The 22,516-nt window shown below is 38.6% G+C and overlaps 1 protein-coding gene across 6 annotated transcripts in view; it reads right to left on the reverse strand.

Annotated features, from left to right (window-relative positions):
- Positions 1-22,276, reverse strand: part of BCL2L13 (BCL2 like 13) — an 87,162-nt gene extending 64,886 nt beyond the window's left edge. For 3 of the 6 annotated variants that reach the window (XM_047865093.1, XM_047865092.1, XM_047865101.1), the window contains exons 1-2: positions 22,129-22,276; positions 10,873-11,043 (exon numbers count right to left, since the gene is read on the reverse strand). In XM_047865093.1, the coding sequence (XP_047721049.1) occupies positions 10,873-10,993 (121 nt within the window). In that variant the 5' untranslated portion in view covers positions 10,994-11,043; positions 22,129-22,276. The remainder of the gene's footprint in view (positions 1-10,872; positions 11,044-22,128) is intronic. The other 3 variants (XM_047865098.1, XM_047865096.1, XM_047865094.1) reach the window with 1 other exon arrangement.
- Positions 22,277-22,516: the final 240 nt, after the last annotated feature.

Below are 22,516 nucleotides of genomic sequence, written 5' to 3' on the forward strand. Positions count from 1 at the left end.
ATCATAGAAACCAATGAAAGTTTTATAAAGTAGCCTTAAGGGAAAGGGAGCAACTGTGGGTTCCCAATGTAAGGGGCAATGTGAGGAAGTTCAATATGGGCTTGTAGCATGCAAAATGAATAATGGAGAAGACATAACATGAAGGAGAAAAATCAGGATATATTTGCAATAACTTGAGGCAGGACCTGTAGGATAATGGGAGAATCAGCACAAAATTGGGACAGTTAGTAACAGCTGACAAAGAAAGAGGGCAGGAGAGGTGCCTGGCTGACTCAGTCAGTAGAGCATGTGACTCTTAATCTCAGGGTGGTGAGTTCAAGCCCCGTGCTGGGTGTAGAGCTTACTAAAAAAGAAAGGAAGGAAAGAAGGAAAGGAGGGAGGAAGGGAGAGGGCAGGAGGCAGAGAAAAAAGCTAAAGGATGACTCCTATGTTTCAAGCCTGGGTAGCAGGTGGTATTGTGAACAAATTATTGTAAAAACAGGGGTTGGCTTAGAAGGGAAAATAAAAACCTGAGTTCTAGACCTGAGTGTCTAATATTACACTAGTCACTAGCCACATGCAACTTTTTAAGTTTAAATAAAAATTAAATAAAATTAAAAATTCAGTTCCTTAGTCACACTAGTCATACTTCAAGCATTCAACTATCTCATGACTTGTGACTACAATATTGGACAGGGCACATACACAACATGCTCAAAACTGCCCAAAGTTCTATTAATTAGTATTTTTCTAGACCTATCTGGCTATCACTAATCAGAAGAAGGTTTTAGAAAAGTAAATGAAACTAGAAACTGAAAAAGACAAGTTTTAAGGAATTTGTGGGCTAACTGAAGGACTGTCATTCACCCATTCCAAAGAAGGCTGATGAACACCTTACATGTCCCACAGCAGGAGACTACAGATATTTAATTACTGACATGGATAGATGTTCAAATATGTTGTTAATTTTTAAAATGTTATCAAATGGCACAGGTATTACCTCATTTTTATAAACCATAAATTCAAATTTACATGTTCCTATATAAGTAGAGAAAAAAATGTTATTTTAATTACTGGATTATAGGATTTTTTTTTCTTACTGCCTTTTATTCTTTTACTTTTCCAAATACTTTCACATATATTAAAAACATTTTAATAAAAAAAGAAATACAATTAAAGATTGGAAGTGACAAGGAGACAGACTTGGACTTAACACTAACACCATTTAGTTTTGTGCATAAATGGAATGCACTCCTCAACAGTAATGAGTAAAATAAGGTTCCCTGCACTGATAACAAGTGTCAGCAAACTATAACCCATGGGCCAAATCTGGCCCACTGCATATTTTTCTACAGGCCATTTTTAAATGGTTGAAAAAAATAAAAAGATTACTATTTCGTGACATAAAAATTACAGTGCCTACAAGTAAAATTTAACTGGAATACAGCCAGTTGTTTCATGCTACAACAGTGGCAATGAATGGTTGTACCAAAGCCTGTGTGTGGCGCTCTCGCAGCTTCACACTGTTGCTCAGCACACTACATACTGCAGTGACAGTTATAACTACACAACATGTCAATCACCATGCATACTGCCATACCGCAACTTTTATTTTACCTATGCATACCCATCATGTCAAAACAAAACAAATAGAAAAGTGGGCTTTGAATATCCTACCTACTCTTAAGGCACAATGGAATATACATTACCTTGTTATCAAATTAGGCGGCAAAGTATTGTGCTTATTATGCAGTGGCATTATAGCTGTGCTAGAAGCACACCACATACACTGATATTACCAGACTATAAAGCACTCATCAAAAAAATAAAATAAAATAAAATAAAATAGCACCATCAGAGTATTCCCAACTCACAGGAAAGCAAGTCAGGAATATTAGAAAATTTTAAATGGAAAATTTTTAATTTAAAATGGAGGGGCACCTGGGTGGCTCAATTAGTTGAGCTGGCATCTCTCAATTTCGGCTCAGGTCATGATCTCACGGTTGTAGGATTGAGTCCTGCGTCAGGCTCCCTGCTCGGCATGGAATCCACTTGAGATTCTCTCTCTCTCTCTCTCTCTCTCTCTCTCTCTCTCTCTCTCTTTCTCTCTCTCTCTCTCTCTCTCCCCCTCTACCCATCTGCCCCTTCCCTACTCTCTTTCTCAAAAAAAAAAGAAAGAAAAGAATTTAAAATGGAACTTTTCATTGTACAATTTCTTCATAAAAATAATAAATGAAATAAAACATGAAAAATGAAATTTTCATAAAATTCCTATTTTTATGAATTCAATAAAATTAAAATTAAAATTTTTATGAATTTAATAAAAATGAAAATGAGGCTGCACCCAAAGTAAGTTTCTAAGTGGCTCAGTGGTTAATCCAACAAGGAAAGCCATTTCCAGATGTTGAGTTAATTAAGCTGTATTCTCCTGAAGCAGCTGAAGAAGTATGTCAGAAAGACAAAAGTTCAAGATTAGCCTTTTGGAGAGAATAGTTGCTCAAGGAGTTGGGGACAATAGGAACAACATCAACAGTCAATTGAAATACAAGGCAAACAATTTTGAGTGGTTTTCTTTGGCTCTTGATGCACTGCTCAGCTGTTGTTTATTCAAGGAGTCAATGACGAGTTTGAAGTGACTAAAGAACTGGCATAGCCTACACAAAATAATTATGGGTGAGAATATTTTCAAAGAAATTGAGAAAACACTAATTCACTACAATGCAAAGTGGAATCTGCTAAGATATGTTACTGATAATGGCAAAATATGTATGGAGCAGAAAAAGTCTTATTAGTTTGACAAAATTAGTTTGACAGATTATCAAAATGTAAAGTATTTAAAACCTATGGTTATTCACAGTAGTGTTCATCAGTAGGTACTCTGGAAAATATCAGAATCTATCTCATGTTAATGAACCGGGAGTTTCAACAGTGAACTTCATTTGCTGTTGTGGACTTAATTACTGTCAGTTTCATGAATTTTTGTCAGAAATAGAAGCTGAATGTTCTGACCTACCCTACCACACAGCAGTTCAATGCTAAGCAGTGGAAGTGTTTCACTGCAATTTTTTGAGCTCAAGAATGAGACTGAAATTTTTCTGAACAAGAAGAGCCACGCCCAACCACTATTATCAAATAATAGCTATAGAAATTACCTTTCACTGCAGACGTAAAAATGTTTCTTAATAACTGAATCTAAAATTACAAGGCCTACCGTTTGCCAACACTGCCCTAGACAATGTTCCTAAGAGTCAGTGACACTACCCCTTGGACTACATTCTCCTTGTTGGGTCCCCAGGGAAAGAAGTCTGTCCTACAGAGAGATACACTCACTCCTGGTTCCATACAACAGAGCAAGTATTGTTCCCTGATAATGGAGTTCATGCCCCACAAGTAACAATCCGTAACCTGGTAGATACCTCCCAAAGCAATCTACATATTCTATGCAATCCCTATCAAAATAACCCCAGCTTTCTTCACAGAGCTAGAACAAACATTCTTAAAATTTGTATGGAACCAGAAAAGACCCTGAATAGCCAAAGTAATCCTGAAAAAGAAAACCAAAGCTGGAGGTATCACAATTCCAGACTTCAAGCTGTATTACAAAGCGGTAATCATCAAGACAGTATGGTACTGGCACAAAAATACATACATCAATGAAACAAAATAGAGAACCCAGAAATTGACCCACAAACATATGGCCAACTAAACTTCGACAAAGAAGGAAAGAATATCCAATGGAAAAAAGACAGTCTCTTCAGCAAATGGTGGCTGGGAAAAATGGACAGTGATATGTAGAAGAATTGAACCTGGACCACTTTCTTACACCATACACAAAAATAACTCAAAATGGATGAAAGACCTACATGTAAGACAGGAAGCCATCAAAATCCTAAAGACGAAAGCAGGCAACAACCTCTTTGACCTTAGCCGCAGCAACTTCTTACTTGACATGTCTCCGGAGGAGGAGGCAAGGGAAACAAAAGCAAAAACTAACTGTCGGGACCTCATCAAGATAAAAAGCTTTTATACAGCAAAGGAAACAATCGCCAAACTAAAAGGGAACTGACAGAATGGGAGAAGATAGTGGCAAATGACAGATAAAGGTTAGTATCCAGATTCTATAAAGAACTTTTCAAACTCAACACCCCCCAAAAAAACAAATAATCTAGTGAAGAAATGGGCAAAAGACACGAATGGACATTTTTCCAAAGAAGACATACAGATGGCTAAGACACATGGAAAGATGCTCAACATCACTCATCATCAGGGATATACAAATCAAAACCACAATGAGATACCACCTCATACCTGTCAGAATGGCTAAAATTAACAACTCAGGCAACAACAGATGTTGGCGAGGATGTAGAGAAAAAGGAACCCTTTTGCGCTGGTGGGAATGCAAACTGGTGCAGCCACTCTGCAAAATAGTATGGAAGTTCCTCAAAAAATTAAAAATAGAACTACCCTAAAACCCAGCAATTGCACTGCGAGGTATTTATCCAAAGGATACAAAAATGCTGATTCGAAGGAGCACATGCACCCCAGTGCTTATGGCAGCACTACCAGCAATAGCCAAAGTACAGAAAGAGCCCAAATGTCCACTGACTGATGAATGGATAAAGAAGACATGGCAGGGGTGCCTGGGTGGCTCAGTCGGTTAAGCGTCCGACTATGGAATTTAAGATACAAAACGGATGAACATAAGGGAAGAGAAGCAAAAATAATACAAAAACAGGGAGAAGAACAAACCATAAGAGGCTCTTAAATACAAAGAATAAACTGAGGGTTGCTGGAGGGATTTTGGGTGGGGGGATGTGCTAAATGGGCAAAGGTAATTAAAGAGGACACTTGTTGGGATGAGCACTGGGTGTTTTATGTAAGTGATGAATCACTAAATTCTACTCTTGAAATCATTATTATACCATATGTTAACTAAGTTGGATGTAAATTTAAAAATGAATTAATTAATTTAATAAAATGGTCAGTCGCCTGTCCTTAACCTAGCTACCACAGCCAATGCAATGGCACAAGCCCTAGCACATCAGCAGATAGGTCTAAATGTCCTTGCATGGATTATAATGGGTAGAAGACTGGCCTTGGACTACATTCTGGCCAATACCTCCTACTGCGTTGGATTAATACTACTGGTTAAGTGGAACAAGCCATACATGCTAAGGAAAGGAAACTAATCTGAACTCTGAAGACACCTACTAGTCCCTTCTGAGACTTACTCACTTGGCTGAATCTGGGATCCTGAGGTGGATAGCTGAGATCCACATTGCAGAATGCCTTCATCCTGCTAATTGGGATCCTGTTCAGAATAGCCTTAATCTAGGGGCACCTTGGTGGCTCAGCCGGTTAGGTGACCGACTTCAGCTCAGGTCATGATGTTGCCATCTATAAATTCGGGCCCTGCGTTGGGCTCTGTGATGATAGCTTGGAGCCTGGAGCCTGCTTCAGATTCTGTGTCTCCTCCCTCTCTCTCTCTGCCCCTCCCCCACTCACGTTCTGTCTCTCAAAAATGAATAAATGTTTAAAAAAATTAAAAAAAAAAAAAGAATAGCCTTAATCTAGTGTTATACAAGACAAACTGAATGGATTTCACTGAATGTCACTGCATCTAATTTTCAAGGGTAGATTGCAATAGCCTGCAATGAATCCCAAGGATCCCTGTATGTCGTTACTGAGTATGACAAACTGAAGACCTAACTGTCCTCTGACTCTAAGCCATTTTTATAACTAGTAATGAAGACAATTAGATAGGTCAAAATGACCACAAAGTGACTGCTCACTCTCTGAAATAGGTAACTGGCTTGCTACAAAAGGTGCTAAGCCCTTAGTACTGGGTACCTCAGCTGCAGTACAACCCACTACATAAAATGCCATCAAGTGGGCTCATCACATTACCCCTTGGTAGATCGAGGCAGGGTGAACCAGTGTTATCATGTAACATTCTTGGTGTTTGTTAGGCTAGGGCAGTAATACATGGTCTTACTCTTATTCACTGGGTCTTGATGTCCACTTTGGCATCTATGAAGTTCTAGGAGACTGAAGTATAAAAACCACATGTGTTCCATAAAATTAATCCCCAGAATCTTCCTCCCAAAGCAAAATGTTGGTCCAGATACAATTCCTACCTCAGGTGTGCTAACAACTACTTGGTTGGATTCCCTGTATGTCTATTATGGTATATGTTCACTGAGTCTAGACACCTAAGTCTTAAAACAATGGAATCCAGCACTTTCAGAAGTTATAACTAGTTTTTAAAACAATGTGTAAAAACTTAAAAAGTTATACTATATGGTATGACAATTTAGAAACCACATATTTATTTTAAATGACAAACTCCTTATAAAAATATTGTTATTCCTTGATCCAATAGTTTGACTCTAGATGATTTAGCAAAAGTAAATAAATGAAAAAAAGCAATATATAAAAGCATTCTTTTTAATTTTTTTTTTACATTTATTTATTTTTGAGAGACAGAGTAAGACAGAGCACAAGCGGGAGAGGGGCAGAGAGAGAAGGAGACACAGAATCTGAAGCAGGCTCCAGGCTCTGAGCCGTCAGCACAGAGCCTGACACGGGGCTCGAACCCATGGACCATGAGATCATGACCTGAGTCGAAGCCAGTCACTTAACCGATGGGCCACCCAGGAGCCCCTAAAAGCATTCTTAACTAACCTCTACTGAAGTGATTTGGTGAATTAAGTAACCCATTACGATTTCACTATAAAATATACTGAATATGCCCACTGCAAGCTGAACACATACAGCTAGCAGACTACTTTCTAGTACATGTAAGTTATATGCTTACCAAGAATCAGCTATTTTCTCCTGATCTATTTATGAAAGTTGTACTTGTCACTTAAATTGTACAATTTATTTAAAATCACAGACATTACTAATATGATTGTGCAAAGAGACTTGACACTTCTCTAAATTAAATATTTTATAAAGTTGCTTTAAAAATACCGTATTAGGGGCACCTGGGTGGCTCAGTCAGTTAAGCGTCCGACTTCAGCTCAGGTCATGATCTCACGGCTTGTGGGTTTGAGCCCTGCATCAGGCTCTGTGCTGACAGCTCAGAGCCTGGAGCCTGCTTCAGATTCTGTGTCTCCCTCTCTCTCTGCCCCTCCCCAGCTTGCACTCTGGCTCTTTCTCTCTCTCTCAAAAATAAAAACTAAAAAAAAATTTTTTTTTAAATACTATATCAAATTGGTGTGAGAGAAACAACTGTAAAAGATTGGGAGGAAATCATAAAAATCTAGAATGACTCTTCATACTGTTTTATAAGTGTCTTTATGTTCTAACTCAGCTTTAAACAAATTGGAAAATATAGGTAATAGAAATGATTTATGCTAGAAAGATGACATGGACATCAACAAACACATATTTTTTTAAAAAAGACATGACCTGGGGCGCCTGGGTGGCGCAGTCGGTTAAGCGTCCGACTTCAGCCAGGTCACGATCTCGCGGTCCGGGAGTTCGAGCCCTGCGTCAGGCTCTGGGCTGATGGCTCAGAACCTGGAGCCTGTTTCCGATTCTGTGTCTCCCTCTCTCTCTGCCCCTCCCCCATTCATGCTCTGTCTCTCTCTGTCCCAAAAATAAATAAACGTTGAAAAAAAAAATTTTTTTTTAAATAAATAAATAAAAAGACATGACCTTTCACCAAAATTGCTAAATAAATGTATATCCATTAACATTTTAAGTTAAAATTTCTTTTTTTTAATGTTTACTTTTTATTTTTGAGAAAGAGAGCATTGAGTGGGGGAGGGGCAGAGAGAGAGGGAGACACAGAACTGGAAGTGGGCTAGAGCATGGAGCCTGCTTCAGATTCTGTGTCTCTCCCTCTCTCTGACCCTCCCCCACCCACGCTCTGTCTCTTTCCCTCAAAAATAAACATTAAAAAAAATTAGGGGTGCCTGGGTGGCTCAGTGGGTTGAGCACCCGACTCTCGGTTCCGGCTCAGGTCACAATCTCACATTTTGTGGGTTCGAGCCCCGTATCGGGCTCTAAGCTGACAGCATGGAGCCTGCTTGGGTTTCTCTCTCCATCTCTCTCTGCTCTGCCCCTGCTTGTGCTGTCTCTGTCTCTCTCAAATAAGTAAATAAACGTAAAAAAAATTTTTTTAAATAGAAAATAGGAAAGTAAAAGAGTTACTGTGTGACTTTGGTTATAAATTATAAATTAAATAGTTGGCATTGTATTTTCTTTTAGGAGTTTTTAAAGTTATTTTGATGCAATTTTGTTAAAATAGAAACCTGTTGGGGTACTGGGTGGTTCAGTCAGTTAAGTGATGACTCGATATTGGCTCAGGAAATGATGTCACAGTTCGTGAATTCGAATCCCACCATGTGCTGACAAGGTGGAGCCTGTTTGGGATTCTCTTTCTCCCTCTCTCTGCCCCTCCCCTACTCGTGTGAACACTCTCACTCAAAATAAATAAATATTTTTTTAAAAAAGAACATTTAGGGGCACCTGGGTGGCTCAGTTGCTTAGGCAACTGACTTCAGCTCGGGTCATGATCTCGCAGTTTGTGAGTTTGAGCCCCGCATCGGACTCTGTGCTGACAGCTCAGAGCCTGGAGCCTACTCCAGATTCTGTTCTCCCCCTCTCTCTGCCCCTCCCCTGCTCATAGTCTGTGTCTCTCTGTCTCTCAATAATAAAAAATAAACGTTAAAAAAAAAAAAAAAAAAAAGTAACATTTATGGGGTGCCCGGGTGGCTCAGTCGGTTAAGCATCCAACTTCGGCTCAGGTCATGATCTCATTGTTTGTGAGTTCGAGCCCTGCATCAGGCTCTGTGCTGACAGCTCAGAGCCTGAAGCCTGCCTCAGATTCTGTGTCTCCCTCTCTCTCTGCCTTCCTCTGCTTGTGTTCTGTCTCTCTCTCTCTTAAAAATATATAATAAATGTTAAAAAATTAAAAAAAAAAAGAACATTTATGATTATGTTATATCTTATGAAGAAGGCTAATTTAGACTCCAGTAACTGTTTTAAGCTTCATTTGGTAAACTATTTACAGAAGAATACATACAACTTCACAATACAAAGAATTATGCTAAAAACTCTCTTAAGCCTATCAGATACATAAATCTATTGTTTAAATCTAATATCCTTGAGGGCACAAAAACAGACACTCAGATCAATGGAACAGAATAGAGAACCCAGAAATGGACCCACAAACATATGGCCAACTAATCTTTGACAAAGCAGGAAAGAATATCCAGTGGAATAAAGACAGTTTCTTCAGCAAGTGGTACTGGGAAAACTGGACAGCGACATGCAGAAAAATGAACCTGGACCACTTTCTTACACCATACACAAAAATAAACTCAAAACAGATGAAAGACCTAAGTGCAAGACAGGAAGCCATCAAAATCCTCAAGGAGAAAGCAGGCAAAAACCTCTTTGACCTTGGCCACAGCAACTTCTTACTCAATATGTCTCCTGAGGCAAGGGAAACAAAAGGAAAAATGAACTATCGGGACCTCATCAAAATAAAAAGCTTCTACACAGCAAAGGAAACAATCAGCAAAACTAAAAGGCAACCGATGGAATGGGAGAAGATATTTGCAAACGACACATCAAATAAAGGGTTGGTATCCAAAATCTATAAAGAACTTAATCAAATTCAACACCCAAAAACCAAATAATCCAGTGAAGAAATAGGCAAAGACATGAATAGACACTTCTGCAAAGAAGACAACCAGATGGCCAACCGACACATGAAAAAATGCTCAACTTCACTCATCATCAGGGAAATACAAATCAAACCAAAATGAGATACCACCTCACACGTGTTAGAATGGCTAACATTAACAACTGAGGCAACAACAGATGTTGGCAAGAATGCAGAGAAAAAGGCTCTCTTTTGCCCTGCTGGTGGGAATGCAAACTGGTGCAGTCACTCTGGAAAACAATATGGAGGTTCCTCAAAAAATTACAAATAGGACTACCCTACAACCCAGCAACTGCACTATTAGGTATTTATCCAAGGGATACAGGTATGCTGTTTTGAAAGGGCACATGCACCCCAATGTTTATGGCAGCACTATCAACAATAGCCAAAGTATAGAAAGAGCCCAAATGTCCACTGATGGATGAATGGATAAAGAAGATGTGGTATATATATACAACGGAATATTACTCGGCAATCAAAAAGAATGAAATCTTACCATTTGTAACTACGTGAATGGAACTAGAGGGTATTATGCTAAGCGAAATTAGTCAGAGAAAGACAACTATCATATGACTTCACTCATATGAGGACTTTAAGACACAGAACAGATGAAAACAAGGGAAGGGAAGCAAAAATATATAAAAACAGGGAGGGGACAAAACATAAAAGACTCTTAAATATGGAAAGCAAACAAAAGGTTACTGGAGGGGTTGTGGGAGGGGGGATGGACTAAATGGGTAAGGGGCATTAAGGAATCTACTGCTGAAATCACTGTTGCACTATATGCTAACTAATTTGGATGTAAATTGAAAAAATAAAAATTTTTAAAAAACTAATATCCTTGAAAAAAGTCAATTCAAGAAACAACTATATTAAAAGTTTTAACATAATTGTGTAATTCTAATCTATGTCTTGTTAAGTATAAAATCTCTAAAGAAGGGTAGATTTCTGTTCATTTACAGGTACTTAGTACATTTTTACATGTACCAACAGCAGTCATTTACATTATCATGCTCTTAAAAAGCATTAAAAGTCTTTTCTGAGAATGGATCAGGGGGTGGGAAGGGATGGGATAAGGGTTTATTCTTTAAAAAAATTATTAGTATTGTTTGATCTTATAACCACAGATATAAATTATTTAAATATATGTACTTTTAAATATGAAGTAATTATTAGTACTCAACAGAACCATCATAAGCCAAAGATAATACCTTGGGGTGAGGAAAGATGTTGCTCTTGCAGCTTCTCCTGAGAGAGGAGTCCCAAGTAGCTGAGAACAACATACTTTGTTTCATAGTGAAATCCTAGAGGCACAGTAGTAGAGGACGCCATTGAGTTTGCTGGCAGAGCTCCAAAAAGGTCTACTTATGGATGTGTAAAACCTAAAACATAAAAGTATTTTTTCAGTTTAAAGTTTATTACATGCTATACATTTCCCCATGGACTCCAATTATTCAACTAGATACCAAAATAAATATTTGACTATTCTTCTCAGTAATCTTTAAAAATTGTAACTTTAGTTTACTTACAAGTGGGAATTTATTAATTCAAATTTCAAATCAAAGGCAAATCTCTCTATCTCTCCCTAGTTTCTCTGTTTTCACCTATGTGGCAAAAAAACTGGCTATGTCCCCACTTCCCCCACCCCAATATATGTTCTCTTATTTCTTTTTAATAATAAAACCTCCCAGGGGCACCTGGCTGGCTCAATCAGTAGAACTGACTCTTTATCTCAGGGTTGTGAGATTGAACCCCATGTTGGGTATGGAGATTACTTAAAAATAAAATCGTAAAAAAAAAAAAAATTAAAAGAAAAACAAACCCTCCTAGTCTTGTTAGACACATGGCCACACAACTGCAGACCACATTTCCCAGTTCCTTAGCAGCTTAATGTGCCATATGATTAGCCTGAGTGAGGGGAATATGAGAAGTTATATGTACAATCTGTGGGTCTCTCCTTACTTTCTCTTTCCTCCTTGCTATGGTTTGGAATGTGAATACGGCAGATACCCGTTCTAACATGCAAACAAGGACCCCACCGTAGGGGATGGTAAAGAGAAAAGGAACTGGGCTCTTGAGTGACCATGTGTAGCAGAACAGCCCTGCCGGCCTGAACCAACCACCTCTGGACTATTATTTAAGGCACTTCGTTCTGAAATCTCTTCATTAACATGTACCCTAATTAATATAACTACAGCTTTTACCTCTTCACACAGACTTGGTAGCTGTTGTACCTACCATGTACCGTAACAGTTGTTTCAAATAAAAAATTATAATAAGAAGTTTGCAAATAACTTTGTTTTCTACTTAAATAATACTAACTGCTTTAAGATCGCAAGAAATATTCAGGAGTGCCTGGTTCAGGAGTGCCTGGTTGGCTCAGTTGGCAGAGCATGCGACTCTTGATCTCAAGGTTGTGCGTTCGAGCCTCATGTTGCGTGTACAGATGACTTAGAATAAAATATTTCATTTAAATAAAATCTAAGATAAATAAATAAATAAATAAATAAATAAATAAATAAATAAAATCTTAAAAAAAAAAAAAAAAGGAAGGAAAGAAAAAGAGGTCCAGATAACTAACAATATAAGACAGAGGCAGGCAGGGGGTGAGCCTGGGTGGCTCAGTCGGTTAAGTGTCTGACTCTTGACTTCGGCTCAGATCACAATCACAGTTTCTGGGATCAAGCCCCACATTGGGCTCTGCACTGACAGTGAGGAGCCTGCTTGGGATTCTCTCTCTCCCTCTCTTTCTCTGCCCCTCCCCTGCTCACACACTCTCTCAAAATAAATAAATAAATATAAAAAAAAAAAGAGACAAGCAACGTTGACAAAATTTAAGATCTATAAATAAACTAAGAGAAATGTCCAAGACTGACAAACAATACATGCAGGATTTGAGATACACAAAATAAAACAGTGACTATATAAAGAGATAAAAAGGAAACATAGCATAAAAACATGCTTTCAATGGTTAAATACGGTCTTTAAAAAATGAGAGTGCCTGGGTGGCTCAGTCAGTTAAGCGTCCGACTAGATTTTGGCTCAGGTACTGATCTCATGGTTCACGGGATGAAACTGTGCTTACAGGACAGAGCCTGCTTGGGATTCTCTTTCTCTCTGCCCCTCCCCCACTTTGCTCGTGCTCTCTCTCAAAAATAAATAAACTTTAAAAACTGCATTTATGGGGCGCCTGGGTGGCACAGTCGGTTAAGCGTCCGACTTCAGCCAGGTCGCGATCTCGTGGTCCGTGAGTTCGAGCCCCGCGTCGGGCTCTGGGCTGATGGCTCAGAGCCTGGAGCCTGTTTCCGATTCTGTGTCTCCCTCTCTCTCTGCCCCTCCCCCGTTCATGCTCTGTCTCTCTCTGTCCCAAAAATAAACAAACGTTGAAAAAAAAATGCATTTATGGTTGCTATTATCACTATTCACTTAGGCTGTCAAAAGAAATCTTAGTTCAACATTTAAAAATTCCTATTGTTTCCCATCTTCAGGGAACAATGCTACCAAATTATACCAAAACATACAATAATTCAAACAACAGGCCTTGGACTTCCCTGCTCAACTTTAGAAGTTTATGAACTTCAAAAAGGTATTTCAAAATTACGAATACATACTCCAAAGAAAGGGAAAAAGTGTTACACTTTACTTCACAGAAATGAAAGCCACAACCACTATGTTCTTACCTGGTGTTTTACCAAATATTTCATACTTTTACACTGTTACCATTTAATGGTGAGAAGACAGAATTTCAAAATTAAAAATATGAAAAGGGATACTCATAGAGATAAAAATAAGTTTTCTGAGGCCTATCAGCCAGGGATTAACTAGCAGCAGTGCTGTACTTCAGTTTTTGTTGTTGTTGTTATTTAGCTCCTGCCTGCCACCTGAACCCAATTTCCTATGTATCCAACATTGTGTCAATCTTGGTTGGAAACAAATCTCCCAACCCCACTACAAAAACTAAAACAACTAGACTTTTTCTCTCCTGTTCTGTTCTGTGGCATGCAGCGTCAGCCAAGTCAGAGACTCACACTAGGATCTAGAATCTGGAAAGACACGTAATGATAATTCATGGATAAGCTTGTGGTCCTAGGTCAGCAGAGGCAGTGGTGCAGATCCAATAGCAATGTCCTATCTCTTCTATTCCTTGGCCTGACCCTGGCTGAATGTGCAGCCAAGTCTCCCTTGGTTCCTTCCTGCTTTCCTGTCCATTCTGTGAGCTATCCAATGCCCTTTTCATAAGTTCCTTTTCTGCTTAAATAAGCTAAAATCACTTTGTGTTGTTGGCAACCAAGATGTAACTGGAACACGGGCCAAGACTGGAACCTAATTTTCTTAAAACTTCTAAGGCAGTTTCTCAACAATTTTAATACACTACTTTCATGTGAAGATTATTAATTTAGTTTAGAAAAATCTTCAAATTCTGCAAAGTCCACATATCAACCTAGTAATTATACCTCCTGAAACAGAAGACGGTATCTTCTGATAATTTTTTGTGTTCATTCAACACACACTTATTTCTTAAGATACAAGGTACTACTCTCCAGGCATTAAGATAAATCATCTGCCCTCTGGAGTTTTTGACCAAGTAAAAGAAAACAAAAAATACCAATAACAATAACATTCTATGATACAAGTCAGTATCCAGAGTAGGGAAGGGCAACCCAAAAGAGTCTCTCTGGGACAGGGAAAAAGTAGAAACCAGGAAAGGCTTTAGAAAGTAAAATACGAACCAATCTTGGAACATGAGTAGATATTCACTAACTGAACCAGTTTAGGGGGATGGAATGAAGGAATTCAGATGTGAAGATGACCAGAAAAAAAGCACAGGAATGTTTTGAAACAGCATAGAACATAAAAACTATGGAATTTAACATGGCTAAATCATAAGATACAAGGGGGATGAGGTTTAGCAGGAGTAAGCAGCAGTCAGCATTTGGTATGCTTTTTATGCTATGGGATGTGAGGAAGTTTAGGTTTTATCCTATAAGCAAGGAATTATTTTAACCATATTCATGGATGAACCCCCTAAATGCAAATTCTATGTGCATGTGCATTTTTTTTCTGGAGAGAAAAATCATTCCATTTCTTTCATTAGATTTTCAAATTAGATCATGATGTAAAACAGGCTAAACACTACTACAACTATTGAAGGGTTTTAAGCAAGAAAAGCATATCAAGAGATCATACATATATGTATGTGTATATGTATGTATATATATATATACACATATATATATGTGTATATATATATATACATATAAACATGTATATTTGTATGTTTTTTTTAAGGTAGGCTCCACACACAATGTGGGGCCTGAACTCACAACCCTGAGATCAAGAGTTGGATGCTCTACAACTGAGCTAGCCAGGCACCCCAACAGATTATATTTTAGAAAAAATCATCCTGGAGGAGGTATTAAAGATAGAAATTGGAGGAAAGGACACAAGTTAGGGGAATATAGGAATAATCTAAACAAGAGATGTATGAAGGCATAAATTAGAGCAGGAACAACAGAAAGGGGGATAAATAGGAAAAATATGAAAAGTTTCAAAGATTTGTTAGCTAACTCAATAAAAGGGTAATCTAGGCAGTATATGGAAAGTGGTATTTAAAAAATTTTTTTTCATTTTATTTTAGAAAGTGAGCAGGGGAGATGGGCAGTGGGGAAGGGGGAGGGGGAGTGAGAGGGAGGCGGGGTGGGGGGGAGAGAATCTTAAGCAAGCTCCATGCTCAGTGCAGAGCCCAACGCAGAGCTCAATCCCACAACCCTGGGACTATGACTCAAGGCAGTACTAAGAGTTGGACACCTGACCGACTGAAGTGCCCTGAAAGTAGTGTTTATTCCTATTTCTCAAATCAGGTAATATAGGAAAAGCTGGCTTAGGAGAGGATAACAGGTTCACTTTAGGGCATACTGAATTTCAAAATACCTATGAGTTGTCCAGGTGAAGATGTACAAGTAGTTGGACATACAAGTCTTATACTAAGAGGTCTGGACTGGAGATACAAAATTGTGCTCTACATAGATACAAGTCAATGAAATTATCTAAGGAGAGTGAATGGAGAGTTAGTGACTTCCTATAGGTAGAAGTGTCAAAATTTCCAGAAGGAGTGAGAAAGAGTACTACATTTCAAAACCCATATTCAATAGATAGTTTCACACTGGAGAAGGAAATATTACCTACTGTTTTCTGATTAAAAGTATAGAAAATAAAGCTCAGTAAATCTTCAACCTTCTTTGTAACAGTGACTTCATGCAGGGATGGGAGGGAAGAATAAATACACCTATCACTCCCTACCCCAAGCACTACCATCAGAATAGGAGCCAGAGAATTTTTTATTTACCAAAAGGAGACATGGTTTAAAAAAACATGTGAGTGGGGCGCCTAAGTGGCTCAGTTGGTTAAGTATCTGACTTTTGGTTTGGCTCAGGTCACGATCTCATGCTTTACAAGATCAATCCCCATATCGGGCTCTGTGGTGACAACACGGAGCCTGCTTGGGATTCCTCTCCCTCTCTGCCCCTCTCCCCTTCTCTCTCTCTCAAAATAAATAAACTTCAAAAAAATATGATGAGATATACTGGTTTAATCTGAAAAACAAACACCACTAGAATTCAGGGCAAAACTAACATTTCAGGTGTGGCCAAAAGATGAAAAGCTGGTAGAGATGACCTCTAAAATCAGGACTGAAACAGTCAGAAAGGTAGGAAGAAAACCAGAAAAGAGTGTGGTCACAGAATCAGGGGAGGCACTTCAACAAGAAGATAGTGAAGACATGTACAAAATGCAACAACACACCAAAAAGAACGAAAATATCAAGGTAATGATCCCTGAAAGTCCAGTTCTATGTGGCTGGCAAGGTCAATGGCAGAAGGTAGGGAGTTGAAGAATGAATGGGAAGTGAAAACGTAGAGAAAGGAGTTGTAAGCTATTCTTTCAAAGAGCCTGGGTTGGAAGAGAAGAAAAGAATAGAGGCCAGAGAGAGACAGACAACGTTTGAGAGTCCATTTGTTTTGTTTTTGTACACAGAGTCTTAAGCATGTTTACACCCAAGTGGAGTCAAATGAGATATAAATAAATATAGAAAGAAGGAATAAATTATGAAGTTCCAAAAGAGAGGGGAGAGCACAGCAAATCAGTAACAAAACTTCAGCTCTACAAAGGTCTCAGAATTTTTTGGTAACAGGAATAAAGTATTCACATTTTGAATAATGCTTTAAATAAAAAACTCATGTTCTCAAATTTGTTATATTCAAATTCCTGTATTTATCAAGCATTGGTATCTGAAGACAATTTTAGTCATTCTCTGACCCAGATGCCATAGAAAAAGCATAGTTCACTGAATTTCCAAATTTCATTTTTAGCCTAGTGCTCTTCAAATTTTCTTACAAATCCCAATTGCCTAACCATAAATGCAATCTTAATCATAGATTTCATAATTTCCCATCTTCCATACTCACTATTCTATTTGCAACGAAGTCCTCAGCTCTAGTATACATGTTAGTATCCACACATCCATATATTTGGTGGATGGTTATATTCTATTCAATCATTTTTCAATGATGGACACTAATGGAGATGATACTACAAACTTTAATCATTTAAATTCAATATACAGTTTTTAGGCTTTAAATGTGTATCAGAGAATCTAGTTATAAACATATCAGACCTAAACATGCCAGACTTATAGTATGAGCTTCCAGTCATATAGCAACAAATCGGCTCACTCAGGCCTGTGGTTAGGTGGTGCAGTAGACAGACCGTAGGAACACTATTACCCATCTAGTGTGTTTGTATTAAATTACAGAACAAAGGCATTGAGAATGTGCAAAATGTAAACTCCACAACACTACTACAGGGTCAGTACTCTAAGGGTATTCTGGGAAGAGAGGGCATCCACTTCCATTGCAACATTCTGTAGTGCAGAGTAGCCCATAATGCACAATGGGCTCTTGCATTTCAAACAAATAGAAATAAATTACATCTGCACGAGACCTCTATTTCTAAAGCACTCTTCCATGTGTTGTCAGACAATCCTCTATGCTAGAAGGAAAAGGTAATAGTCTCAATTTATTGATGAAGAAACAAGAATAGATAATTTATTTACACAAAATCATACAGCTAATTAACAGTGCAATCACTTGGTCAGGTACATACATCCTCTTCAGTTCCGAACTCTGAGCCTTGCATTTGCTCAACGCATATTTACTGTATGCCAGGCAAGGTACTGGGTGAGAAAAACGCAGAGGTGAAGACACTAACAACAATAATAGGGAGAACTGGTAGACTAACAGGGTGTTTTTGCAGAGTACTGAAAGAAACAAATTTGTCAATTTTAAGAATGGGGCAAGGAAAAAAAGGAAAAAGAATGGATGAAAGGTAAATACGATCTGAGATCACCACCCAGAGCTTTCCTGGAAACAGAATACAATGCTCAGGTCCACCCCACTACTGCCTGACCAACACAGAGTACATTTCATATCTAAGACAGCCCAAGCTTCCTTTTAAATGGTAAGAAGAATATAGTTACTTTTACTCTAAATTTTGTCCAGTAGAACCCTTTAGAATTCAAATTAGGTATAAGTATTCTTGGTATCCAGAAGTTTAAATACAATTTTAAATACAAAAACTATCCAGGTGCCTGGCTGGCTCAGTTGGTGGAGCATGTGACTCTTGATCTTACGGTCGTCGCTGAGTTCAAACCCCATGTCAGACATAGAGCTTACTTTAAAAAAAAAAAAAAAAAAAAGGGGGCGCCTGGGTGGCTCAGTCGGTTAAGCAGCTGACTTCGGCTCAGGTCATGATCTCGCGGTCTGTGAGTTTGAGCCCTGCATCAGGCTCTGTGCTGACAGCTCAGAGCCTGGAGCCTGTTTCAGATTCTGTGTCTCCCTCTCTCTGACCCTCCCCCATTCATGCTCTGTCTCTCTCTGTCTCAAAAATAAATAAACGTTAAAAAAATTTTTTTTAAATTAGAAAATAAATATAAAAACTATCTTTTGCACAATTCTAACAAGCCACTGAATGTATCTGTGTCACCTACCTGTCTCCTTCTCAAACTTATACCTTTAGTTTGCTCCTCTATTAAATTACAGGCAGTTGTCAGCCAGATGGACAGCCTGAGGAAGCTTAGGGTAACTTAATCCTATGTTTATACATTCATTTGGTGACATCTCCAAAACTAGGCACAAATAAAACATCCATGATCCTCCAGTAACAAATGTAACATCCACAATTTACAATAAATAGGTTGCTTTATTTTTTTTAACCAGTCTTCTATTAATGAATACTAGTGCAAATTTCAGGATGCTAGCACCAATAGTACTACAGGAATTAAAGCACATTTATGAACTACAACCAGAAGGTAGGCAGCAACTATTAAATTCGACTTTAAATTCTTATGAAAAGCAAATCTGCAGCAACATGAGAGTTTTTTGTAGTTGTTTCCCAAACTTGTCTGATCGTAATCACCTTGAATGTTCATGGAAAACACAAATTTCTAGTACCACCTCCAACACAGGAGTTAGAATATCATAGCTATATTGTATTCTTTAAACCCCACAGAGCCAAAACAGAAACAGATTACAATTTAACATGGTTTAATTAAATTACTTCAAGCTTTGTTTTTAGATCATTTCTGTCTACTAAAATAAAATTACAATGTAATAAGACTGTTACATACTCCAGTAATACAGCTGAACAGATCTATAATCCCAGTTTATAAAAAGAAAAATAAAAATCCACAGATAACTCAATCACAAATCAAAACTCTGGAATTGTAAACATTAACAACGTTTTTGGGTTACCAGATCTCTAGTTTCAAGACTCACTAGTGTTTTCAATAGGGAGTTTTTTAAAGTTCTATAAATTAAGTCCAATAACTATATTTTTTTTAATCCATACTTTATTAGCCCGTATAGAATTCTAGAACTTTCTCCAAAATAAAAGAAATAAAATTAAATAATCCTAATAAAAATTGTTAAATCTAAAAAATTCACCCCACCCAACTGAGAAATGCAACTGGGCGAGGGTGTCATTTTTAAAACTCAGCAGACACTAAATATTCTAGTGTAGATAGTCCCTTTCAAACCGAAAGGTGCTTAATTGAAATACTCTAGTTCAATCTTGTGTTAAGAGCTGCCTCAAAATGTTTTCACTCAGCAGCTGGCATTCAAAGATAATGTATGAAGATAATGTACTTATAGAGGAATGCCTCACTCTCACTCTGCCTTTCAACATAATTAGGCTTCCCATGCATGTGTAAATAGCTTTGTAAAAGGGAGGCATAAAATTCAGTTACTCTGTCTCACTCCTACATATATGCTAAAGAAATGAAAACACGTGTCTAAACAAAAACTTGCACATGAACAGTTACAACAGCATGATATTTAACAGCCACATAGTGGAAATAACTGCCCATCAACTGATGAATAAAGAAAATTGGTATATCCCGATGGCATATTATGTGACCATAAAAATAAGTACTGATACATGCTACAACATGCAAGAATCCTGAAAACATCATGCAAAGTAAAAGAGGCCAGTCACAAACGACCACATGTTGTATAATCCTGTTTATATGAAATATCCAGAATTGGTGAATCTATAGAAATAGAAAGTAAAGCGATGCTTGCCTACCTAGCGGAGGTGGGGAATAATGAATGACTGCTAAAGGCTACAAGGTTTCTTTTGGGGGTGATCAAAATTGAGTTGGTGGTTTCACACTCTGTGAATATACTAAAAACCATTTCAAAAAAATTAAATCATGCAATTGATGAATTGTATGTTAATTAGATCTTGATAAAGGTGTTAAATAATCAGCTACTTGAAAATAACCCCCTCCCTTCAACGCTGTAATATATATTAAATAAGAAATCTTGGTGACTTATTTGGAAAAAGATATGAATCAAAATATTTGAAAAACAATGATAAAAAGAAAGCAAGACTGTTTAAAACTTGTTTTGCATGTCTAAAGTATTTCATAAGAGAAATGTAGTTTTAAAACAATGATTACTGTTGCAAATTATTTGTCCTAAAGTTTAGTATAGAAGGTATTTAGTACTGACTAACTTACATGATAGAGAGCATATCTTTCCTTTACAAAACTGGTTGGACTCAACTTTATATATCCTTCAACTAAACTGCTGGGGTACAAGCCTGTATGAGAAAATGAATCATTTAAAAAAAAAAAAAATACTGAAAATAGTACCCGACCAGAGTAAAGATTTCCAAAACCCTTATTGGCCTGTTATCAAAGGAAGAATATTCCAAAATGGCTTAAATAGTTCAATTTGCAGGTGCAGATGTGCACTGTACATTTATCCAATTATGTATATGAGGCATAAATAGTTTACTACCTACAAAAACATTTGCTTAATTTTCTGAGATAAAAAAGAAGGTACTAGAAGGGTGTGGCAACTCATCCAAGGTCACAACAAGTTAGGGCAGAGATCAACATTCTGGTTTACACCAAACCTCCAGAGGAAATCTTACTGACAATTTCGCAAAAGACTTTGTTTGTTTTGCTTTATATCATGAAAACAAAAAACAAAAAACAAACACGGGGGGGGGGGGGGAGAGGCTAGAGATTAACCTCAGTTCAGCTTAAAACTTCTAAATAGAGACAGTGAGACAGCTATTTTGTATAAACAAACAAATACTTGAGCGGGGAGTGGTTAAGACAAAGATCCCAATGGGGAGCGTGTGAACTGGTCAGATCCGTCTTATTTTCAACCCAGGTTTAAAGCCTCAAATCAAAGTCTAGGAGTTCTGCTTCATATCTGGTTATGAAGGAAAGAAACTTGGCATTTCCTTGGAATAGTGAGAGGATAAAAATCAAAGGAAGAAAGGACTTAGTGTGAACTGTACTGCCTCCAAGAATAAGAAAGCAGATTTTTCTGCAAAATAAGTAACAATGAGGGGTGTCAGAACAGCAGTGAATAAAGGCTAAACAATTTCTAACAATCTGTGAGAAGAAACAACTAGGACTGGCAGACCTAATCTACAATCATTCCAAACGAATCGCATGAGACCTTCTCCCTCGACCAAAAAGAAATCCACGTTCCCCAGCCTGGTCCTAAAAATGGACCCGGGTTTTCCACGTGAAGGTCTTTGTGGGGAACAGCAGCGGTGTAGGGCAAGGGCTGAGCTCCTCCGCCTCTGGCAGCCCTCTCAGGAAGCCCCGCTCAACAAGCGTCCGCGGTGGGACCACGCTGGACAGGTCCGGTTACAAAGAAATGGGCCCCTCATGCTTTGAGAACCCTCGGGCAAAGGAGCGCCGGTACACACACACACTCTTTCACTCACTCACAGTCACACACTCACTGACACTCACTCACGCGTCGTCGGAACCACTGGGGAGCCAGTGGTTCGGCACAGTCTCTGGATACCTTCCTGCCCAGTGAAAACCGCCTGAGGAGCTGGATAAGGACCCAACTCTGCCTTGCCCAAAACCCCACTCCCCTCACCTGGCCCTGGCCCCTTGCCCCAGAAGAGATGGAAGGGGCGGCGGCGGCGGCAGTCGTTTCCGACAGGGTCCCCCAGCGGCGGTGGCTGCTTCGACCCGCGGCCCTAATCTACCGCCGCCGCCATGTTGGAAGGTGAGGTCACCCCCGGCGTGCTTCCGTCACCGACAGCGTCGGGGCGGGCCGGGAGCGCAGAGGAACGCCGGAAGAGAGGTGGTGCTGTTCTTCCGAGCGGAAGCGCGAATCATAGAGGTCCGGAGATGTCTTCGAAGATGTGACCCGGAAGAGCCGACCTCTCTTAGCCCGCTCTTACCAGGAGTCGCTCACGTCTATGATTCGGGGGGCGGAGGTCTTTGATGGCTGGAGAAAGGGTATTAGGATATTGAAGAAC

This window comes from Prionailurus viverrinus, chromosome B4, assembly GCF_022837055.1.
Source record: "Prionailurus viverrinus isolate Anna chromosome B4, UM_Priviv_1.0, whole genome shotgun sequence".
Classification (NCBI taxonomy): Eukaryota; Metazoa; Chordata; class Mammalia; order Carnivora; family Felidae; genus Prionailurus; species Prionailurus viverrinus.